This window comes from Augochlora pura, chromosome 10, assembly GCF_028453695.1.
Source record: "Augochlora pura isolate Apur16 chromosome 10, APUR_v2.2.1, whole genome shotgun sequence".
Taxonomy (NCBI): Eukaryota; Metazoa; Arthropoda; class Insecta; order Hymenoptera; family Halictidae; genus Augochlora; species Augochlora pura.
In genome coordinates this window covers 24,608,863-24,618,905 of record NC_135781.1, presented here as the reverse complement: position 1 = coordinate 24,618,905, position 10,043 = coordinate 24,608,863, and the positions used below count along the sequence as shown (strand labels likewise).

The following is a 10,043-nucleotide window of genomic DNA, read 5'->3' as shown; positions in this document are numbered from 1 at the left end:
GGAATGTGCGGCGCTCCGAACGCGACAAAATGGCGTCGCCGCATCAGCGCGTTGACAGGGTAGATGTTGGAAAATTCACCGCGATAACCTGATTGGTTATCTTTGCTCTCGTTGCGTTAGTAATCGGAGCAAAGAGAAACGGGGAAAATCGTTGGTGCGATAATGCAGTCGCGATCGGAACACGGTGATAGGCCAATCACTCGTTGATGCATCGTAAATCTTTCCATCGCGATACCGCTCCACTTACCACAATATCGCGAGAACGAAATTGTCGTAGAATCGTGATTCTGAGATGGAAAGTCCTTGAGATAATGCTGCGGGTCACGTACGCCAACGTAATTAATAGCCTGTTGTAGAATCATCGACCAACCACCGTCACCGCAAACATACGATTCGACGAACTTCTTTTCTTTTATTTCGTGATAGGATTTTTAAATAACTTTAGACAGTACATAGTCGGACGTTCCACGGACGTCTTGAAATGGTTTTGGTATAAATTGCTTATGGTCCGTAGGACGAATCTTTTGATTTACATTAACTTAGAATTACCGATGAGAGAATGACTTACAATTTGAAGCGCGTGCGGTGGAAATTACGATTCGGTATGGTAGATAGAAAATTTGCACTGATTTCAGCAATCTAATAAATAATGGATGTAAAAGGGGGAAGGAAGAAACGCATTTCCAAGTTCAGAAAACAACAGAGCCATTTGTCAGTGCCACCGTAATCGGCACGATGGCCAATCGGATCCTCGATGTCACGATACGTTGAATGTTCTCTGAATTACACGTGGCGCGACGATTTCATTTCCTGATTTTCAGGAAAGCCGATTAACCGACTAGATCCTGACTTCGTTCCCCACGATTTCTGGCCTCTTCTAAAGTTAACGGGTGCACTGACAATAATTTATTTACCACCGAGACTGACATGCAGTAGAGACCTAACGAGAGCGAACCGATCATTAATCGCGATAGCTCCTCGTACCCTCAAACATGGGTGTCTTTGTGTCGCGAGGCAGATCGATTGTTAGACTAATTAAATAAATTGAATTCGTTGGATGGACAAGAGTTTAGCGAGGTTCTTCGATGAACTAATAGGATGAGTTGCGAGTCAAGAGCCCTCTCAAATCGTCGGATGATCGATTAATTTAGGAGTAGGATTGAGAGCGCGAGGATTAAGTCAAAACCGAATGGACGATATTCGATGATGAGGTGGTTTAGGGAAGGGTTTTAATCGGCTTGCTCTGGCCCTGCAATATAACCAGAATCTCGTTGTAGGTTTTCCCCTTGGTCTCCGGGACCAGGAACTGCGTGAACGCTGTCGCACCAGCCATAATCCCGGCGAAGATCCAAAACGTTACGCCTATGCCCAGATGATCGTTCATGGTGGGGAACATCTTTGTCACTACGAATACCATGAACCAGTTCAAGGTCACGGCCACGCTCGATGCCACAGCTTTAGTCTCCGCCGAGAAAAGCTCGCCCATCAACATCCATGGTACCGGTCCAAGTCTGAAATAATAATCATTCTCAGATCCAGCTAGCTGGTCGATTCTCGGCGCTCGTAAATGTATTGTTGCTACAAGAATCTTCAAGTGAAAAATCTGAAACTATTCACTGATGCGTGCTCGGTTCCTTGTACGCTGCCAGACTTATTTCAGAATTATCAAACGCGATTCAACCGAGAAAAAGGACTTGCTATACGAACCCTACTGAGAAGGCGACCATGAAGACGATCAAGGACGTTAGCGGCAGCCATCCTAACGAGCTGACATCACTTCCGCTGTCTTTCTGCCTGAAGTAGTAACCCAGAGCGATCAGGCTGACTGACATAACACTTGTGGAAATCATGAGCAGCGGCTTCCTTCCGGCTCGATCCACAATCAACGCCGCGACACCTGACATTACCAACTGCGACACAGAAACAAGCGTAAACATCGTTTGCAGCTTGCGACCGTCCTGTTAATTTTCCCCTGGTCGACGACGTGATTAAAATCGAACAATGGCAAGCATTTTCGTTGACGAAATCACGTCATTTTGTCGGTTAAATTATCATTTTCCTTCGCGCGCGCGCAATACGACGAACTGCAATTTTATGTCTTTAAAACGAATCTACTCGCGAACGCTGATTGGTTGCGAAAAAGAATGCAAATATTTGCATTGCCAGTAACGCTGACACGCTTCCTTCCTGTTAAACCGAATAACTACTTCGTTAGAAAACAAAGCATTTTCTTGAAGCTAAAACACATTTCATTCGCGTCTCCAGTATTACCTCAGCGAATGTGACGAAGTTGCAAAAATACTAAACAGCAAACAAGCTGTCATCTCTCGGCTAAATCATTGTCTAGTAGATTTTACTTCCTTGACAGTTTCTATTAAGTAGAAGAGCCTACCGGCCGCGTATTCTTCGATTAAAACTTTGATGGAGCACCTCGGAGTTATCTATCTGCGAATCAGTTCTGAATGCATTATCCAACAGGAAGTCCGTTAATAGACTTTTTAATACTTTCTAGGTCTTAAAGATTGTTAGAGATTCCGTCCATTCTGATAATTCTAATCCGTGAAAGCAGCTAACGATCTCATTATTACAGTACTACTATTTTTCCGTTGCCTATCCTTGTTGTCGAAGTGTTACTCTGTGAAATATTAGTGCCATTTAACAGTCTACCGCTATGCAATGTATGACACGTTAACGTGCGTAAAGTTAATGTGACTATTATCACGTGTAAGAGGTCGTAAATTTCACGTTACGCACGACGCTGGTAGCAAAGGTGTTAATAATGCGTCGTTTACCAAGCAGATTGGAATCTTAATTGTTTTGCTCGCCAAGCTTTCCGTCAAATTGTCGACAGGGGATGAATCAAGTTGGGGAAACAAGAGAGAGAGAGAGAGAGAGAGAGAGCAGTGAATTCGCAATTCAAATCGAGGAGAGAACGGAAACGAACCTGGACCAGGGCCACGAGAATGGAGGAGAGTTCCGACGGCATGGAGCTGCCGGCCGCCTGGAAGATCATCACCGTGTAGAAGATGACAGCGTTCACGCCGGACGCCTGTTGGAAGAACATCATCCCGAAGGAAGCTAGCATCGCCTTCCTGTCGACTGGGGACTTCAACATGTCGAGGAACGACGTGTCCCTGCCGATGCTGTCGTCGACAGCCTTCTGCATCTCATTCAACTCGTCTCCGCAATTGTAGTCGTCGCCTCTGAGCACGTTCATCGCCATGATGGCCTCCTGTTTCCTCATCTTGCCCTGGGAACAACATTAATCAAATCGGCTCAGTAGCTCGGTCGTTGTCTGAAATTAATTCCCAGCAATTAATTCCAAGACTGTCCGATGGGAGACTGTGCTTGCTACAGAACGGAGGATTCTATCGACCGTCTCCAGCTAGACCGGACTCCGTTTTTAGACGCGTAACTGCTGCAATTAATCCTGGTAACCCACTTCGTACTTTAATATTACTCTATAAATATCTGAGCGAGATGGAAACTTCTGAAAATCATCTCAACATGTTTAAGCGTTTCCAGTGTTGTTGGAAAGTATATCACCGTTCACGGGAGAGGAAATTTTTACTTTGAAATTAAGTCCTCCGAGTACCGAGATTGTCCTAATGGAAATTAACTGGAGAATGTTGAACGGTTTAGCTACAAGGGGACACTCACCATCAGCCACACTGGAGATTCAGGCATGAAGTAGAAGGTGGCACCAAAGGCGACAATTACGAGGGCGCAGATGACGGCGAACCAGGTATAGCTGAGGTAGCTACCGAGGACAAAGGCGAGGAATATCCCAACGGTAAGGAATAACTGGAACATGGCGCCGAGGATTCCTCTGATCGAGACCTCAGAGATTTCGGAGATGTAGGTTGGCCCGAGGACGCAGCCAGCGCCCACGCCGAGGCCAACTATGAATCTGGCGATGTAAAGCAGCCAAACCGAGCTGCTCACCAGGATTAGGAACCAAGACAAGAGAAATGGCGCGGCCAGCAGGAGCAGGGACTTCTTCCGGCCCAATCTGTCCGCCATCGATCCCGAAGGCAGGGCTCCGGCGATAGCACCCAGGGCTAGTAAGGAACTGACCCACGAACCTTCATCCTTGCTCACCACCATGAACGAGGTCTCTTTCTCGAGCTGAGGGAGCACCGGGGACGTCCATGCCAAGGCTGTGCCGATTCCAACGACAAGAAGACAAGCTGAAAAAGATCAAAAAGTTACTACTCTTCGAGTTCTTATAATATTAAATCGAATCGTAAATAACTTTCGATGTAGCTAGGTAGAATCTATTTGTTCGCATCTATCCGCTATGTGTCGACCGGACGAACGACTTTTTACTTTCCGTAAATAAATGAAATTGAAAACGTATATAAAAAAAGAAGAGATGTTAATAAAGAAAGATAAAGAACGGAAGTTAGTTTTATGATACGACCTAATAGAAATAGTGGAGGTATAGCGGTGTCTACGAGAAACCAGCTACTATAAATTAAGATTGGTTAGCTTAGAGTAGATTAGGACAAACTTTGCGGAAGGATGAGTGATTACGAAGGAAGGAGTAGTATTAGGACAGATTTCGAAATATAAGTTGAACCCATTTCTGAGTCAGCAGGCCAAAATTAAATAAATAGAGTAATATCTAGGAACTTTTTAACTATTTCTGTTAAGAAGCAACGTTCGGGCACTTCTTTCTATGCGGACCGATAGAAATTTGATCTGCAGCAAGTGCAAGTGGAAGATTATTGAATGCCATCTTTTCGATAAAGTTACGATTTCGTTATTCTCTAACCCGAACAAGCGTGGTTTATTATTGGAACTGAAACGATATTGTATCTGCTTCGTAGAAAAGTGTATGGAGTGAGTGTCACGGCGTCTATTATCGCCTTGAATATCTCTGATACAGCGGTAGTGAAAGAAAGATTTGTTTAACCAGAGCCGGTAAAAAAAATGCTCAACGAGGTGAGATAATGATTGCCGCACAGGTGGAGCCGTTTCCGAGATACGAACGCCCTCCTACTTCTTTTTTTAAACATTTACCGTCCCATTAACGCATAGTCACGGATCTGATTAATGACGCGATTGGCCGTGTACGTAAAAATGTCTGATTTTCAAGTTGAAACGAAATGTTAAAGCTATATCTTGCAGTCGTTCGATTCCCTCTCCTTTTCAGTTCTCTTTCGATCGAAAAATACTCGTGGGAACTCAGAACATTTCTGTCTTACGTAACAAATCGATTATCTACCGATAACGTAGCTCTTTACCAGCGAGCGTATCTGTTACACATTCACTTAATTTATAAATTAACTGATTTTCTGCCGGGCATATGCGCAACCGCGATAGCATAACACGAGTTTGCCAGAATATATATTTCTTTTCTTCGAGGAATCCTTTTTCTTCGATTCTTCTTATAGACAATTCGTCGATAGAATTTGAATAATTCCAATCTTCCTGAAACCTTGAAAACATTAGTATCGATCGAAGAAAGTCCTTAAAATACTTCGGAACCTCCGGTGTGGAACCGTTATTATAAAAATTCCTGTCACTGACATGAAATTAATAGCCCTTCAAAGCTAGCGACGTGCACGGTTATTGGAAATTTCAAATCCGAATTTCACGCTATTCACGCGTTCCCGGGGAGAATTAAGGTACATATCAAATGCATAGAAATTTACAATTTAACGCGTTTTCCACGTTAAATTGCTGATGGAACGCCACGCTCTCTTATTCTATACATGAATAAAAATCCTGTTCCACCTGAACATTTATTAACTACCAGCGCGTTCGTGCCCTTTAATGATCCGGCTGAGCGTTAAAGTAACAATGTCGCGTCGCCGAAATGAGGTAGAAATACTTGTAGGTAATCTAAACGAAACACTGTCCTGAACCGCGCGACCTAAGCGACTCGAAAAGCACCAGATGTCACGAGGGTCATCACTTCGGTGGATCAATGGAGGATCCTGGGAGAGAATCTAGAGGACGAGGTTAGTTGGTGACGCGGTTAAATACCGGAAATCGAAGAGAGGTACTGCCACAGCTTCCTGCTCTCCTGGCGGACGGGTGTCCCATTAATCATCCCTGTGTCTTCCATTTCCTCGAGACGATCCTTGAGCGGTTCGGCTGGTCGTTGAGCGGGACCGTCGGCGTGGGTTCTCAGCGAGCAATCGATGGCCCTCCGATACGTTTAACAAGATCGATAACGAAAATTTCGATCTGGGATTTACGGACACCTTGACCAGTTCCTTTTACACTTTCTGATAGCACTCTGCCGGATCAAGTGCACGGCATCTCGGATTAGGCAAAGCCAATCGAAGGAAACCGAATGATCGCCGATACTTGGAGGGTCATCATATATCACGCTCGCCACTATCTACTCATCATTATCACTCTCCACCACTATCGCTTAAGATCGAGGCGAAAAACTTCGAGCGATGGCGCTTCCGCGTCCCCCGATCCATCGAGGTCCGGAATCATCGGCGTTATATCTATAGGCCAAGGTGTCGATAATTGAACAGTGCTGGAAACGCCTATCGACGACCTGTCCCGAATTCTAGTTAATCGGCCGTGAGTCATTCTCAAGAGGTGGATAAGTCTCGGTATTTCAACGTGCAGGTCCAGTCTAGTAACGTTACTTTCGAATAGTCGGACCATTCTTTTACTCATGCCTTTTCGGTGATGTAACCACCACTTTCGCCAAATGATTGCACTAGCGACTGGGCTACCCGGGGAATCCCGGAATACGAGTTAATTTCGTGCACTTCTTTCCCTTTTTGATATTAATTTTTGCTATTCTTAAAAACAGCAAAAAGATTCGTTGTTACAGCGAATACTTCTCTTTATACTAAGCAACTTCTCTTCGAAACATATTTGGAAAACTTATAGATCAAACGAGAACATTAACGCAAAGAAGTTAAGTGAATACCCGTATATCTCGCGCCACGCCTTTTTAAAGGTCCAACCCTGCGACACTCCGTTTTCGATAAAAAATTAACTCCCCATTAAAAATCGAAGCCTTCGCGAAACTCTGACTCATTTCGAGACTCCTCGTACCTGTTGGATCGAATATTTCCGAACAAAAGTATCCGTCCATCTTTCTCGGCGAAGATGGATTATTACGTCCCCCATTGAATTGGAACAGAGTTCCCCCACAAGACAATTTCATCCCTATCCCGTCGAGTCCCCGCAGTTTCCGATGGCAGCGGAGCACGTCAAAGCTTTCCGAGACTTCTGCGACCAGGCCAATAGCGAGGGAAAAAACAACAAAAAGTTGCCGGTGAATTTTTAATTAAACGGAACCGTCGTCTTTCGGAAGTAGGGTGGGGGTAGACTTGGGTTGAAACTGGGATTGAAACTCGGTGGAAAAAATAGACCGAGCGAAAAGCGAGCATCATTCGAAAATAGTAGAACGTTGAAGGAAAAGATATTGATACGCCGAGCGTGACGTGTTGCATTTTATTTTTTACGATAGCGCCGGCGATATGTTGATGATCGATTTCCATTGGTCATCGTGTTTTCGATCCCGCAGCCTTCGGTATTCGCACTTCCGTCAAGTGCCATTTCCATTGAAAACAAAAACACATTCTTTTTCCTCATTTTTATCTTCAAGGCTGGGTCCGAATTTCTCTTACGTAAATAGCCTCGCTTGTCTTGATCTCGAAATTACCGGTATTACAGTATCGTTCGATTTTAAAATTCCCCTCGTTTATATAATTGTTTTGAGTGGGGCCGATCATTCACGTCCGAGTGGCCCTCTTCAAGCAGTTAATTCCACCTCCCCAAAACGGCGTTATCCCACCATCGAATCTCTGAAGAAGTTGTAAACAACGATTGACATGTCGACGACATTTATATGTCTTTAGATACTGTTATCTGATGTCCGAAAACCGGCGTGGAAACCGGCGCGATTGATCTCTCGGAATTATCGCCTGACATCTCGCCGAACAGTCTGGTGTTATAGTTTAGTTCTTCGCAGCGTTAGAAACGGCAAGTGTCAATAGAAGCAACGCAAATTGTACGCTCGCTATTTTCAGTTAGCACGTGAAATGGGACAAACGACACGTGGGCCATCGTTTTGATACGTTATCAGCGATAATCGGGCAAATCGGTGAGCAGAATCTGCCGCGACGCCGCAGAAATCTAATTATTTCAGGGTACGCTCGCCGTTCCTCGCTAAAACGTTAATCCTCCGCAATTTAAGGGAAAATTCAATTACTCCGTAGAGAATATTCACAAATTAAGGCCGAAAGGTGCGCCTATTATCACGCGCCAGCCGTTTCGTACACAAGACTTCGAGTTTCAGCATGAATTCGAATTTCTAGAAGGAAAATTGAATTGAAAGAAGCGAATTAGAGATTCCCCGTGGGACAGATTTTTACAAGGAAACAAAATTAGTTGAAAGGCGGGAAAACGGCAGGGTCGGCCGCGGGACGGGCAGTCACTTCGCCGGCTGTCAAAGTGAAACGAAAATTCAATTAAATTTCGCGCGGACGGCTGCTGCAAATTAGTCGTTTGTACGCGTCGATCCAGCGAAAATCCGGTCAACAATGGGTGCCGCCATACAGAGATCTCGTTTTAATTTAACTAAATTTATCAGGCAATTGAGACAATTCATGGCGTTCAATCAACAAAATTGGATAAGTAAACTCCCTCTTATCTCAGAAATTATAAATGACGACCTACTGACAACGATCAAATTTTGAAATTCCATACATAAAAGAATGATTGCTGGTATCGTGTAGATCGAAAAAATGAAACTGTCTGTAAGCTAATGAGAGAAGCTTTTTATGCAAACAATTATCGGAACGTGAACGCTCGGTTCCGAATTTAGCTGAAGTTTAAATCGCGAAAAATCCAGGAGTCGGTTCGTTAATATCCTTGTTTGAGAAGCCTACACACAGTTTATGGCCGGATTATGATCACATCGACGAAAGGATTTTCTCGAGTGTTTGATGCGCGAATGCACACATTGCCTGCCGATAAATCAGTTGGCAACGGAACTTATCTTAATCGCCGCAATGTTTGGCGAGTAATGGCAATGAAACGGTGTCAGTAAATCAATGGCGACCACCTTTAATTCTCGGCGATACCGAGACAGTGCAATCCTTATCTAGCCTAGGATCCTTATCGAGCTCGTAGGAACTGTTGCTCGGCCGAGGAAAATGTTGCTCGACATTGACGTGCATTAATCGTGGAAAATTTGAAGCTCTAACTGTACCAGGCGATTCTGTTCAAACAAATATAATGTTTGCTAAAACTTTCGAACAGAGATAGCAGTCTTGAATGAATATTAAAATATGGACTGTTGATATGTAAAAGGAACGTAGGTAAAACTTCTCAAAAGTTCCTAACGGCAGACAGGAATGAGCGGAGTTTGAAGAAGTTTAATACAGGCACGTGCTTTAAATAAAAACAAACACAGATAGAACTGAATTTAAATTGCAATTTCAGTGCAAAAATGTGCAGTGTGATTTTTATCGTGTACTCATCGCGTTCGGTAACTTTATAACGACAGTGTGTTGGCGAAGTTACGTCCTAGGAAGCCACGGAGCGTTATCAGAGATTGATTTCTTCGGCAGATTAGATCCCGAGCCACGATCTTACCTAATCCCGCAGAAATTACATCAGAGTACGAACGCTACACGGCGAGGAAAGTTTGAACACCGGTTTATTGCTTTCAATATCGCTAGAAATTCTGAGTTTGAGAAGTTGGAGAAAATGGCAGCAGGGTAACACCGTATCTAGTCGCTCCGACGGCAATTTGGGCCATTTATGTCGTTCGTTCTATCGAGCGCAGTGTGCTGATTGAAAATGCGGGCTTTCATTTCTAAATCAGTTGTTTGGACCACGCTCAACGATTAGAAATATCCATGAAAGAAATGCGAGCTGGTTCCGCAACAAATAAGCTACAAAATATCCGCGACGCGGCGAGGTCATTTTCCATTACCGAAAGCAATTTTCCGGAGAATTTTGAGCCGGAATGTACAATATATATGCTTGCTGTACTTTTACATAATCTATCGATGTAACGAGTATCTATTTCAACTGAATGATACGATGTT

The 10,043-nt window shown here is 44.0% G+C and overlaps 1 protein-coding gene across 1 annotated transcript; it reads right to left on the bottom strand.

Moving 5' to 3' along the window:
* Nucleotides 1-688: 688 nt before the first annotated feature.
* On the bottom strand, nt 689-6,340 carry LOC144475574 (facilitated trehalose transporter Tret1). Its single transcript, XM_078191597.1, has 5 exons — nt 5,995-6,340; nt 3,661-4,190; nt 2,945-3,250; nt 1,708-1,910; nt 689-1,511 (listed from the first exon to the last, which is right to left on the bottom strand). Exons 1-5 carry the CDS (start codon nt 6,074-6,076, stop codon nt 1,217-1,219), a joined length of 1,416 nt encoding a protein of 471 aa, XP_078047723.1. The 5' UTR covers nt 6,077-6,340; the 3' UTR covers nt 689-1,216.
* Between the last annotated feature and the right edge of the window lie 3,703 nt (nt 6,341-10,043).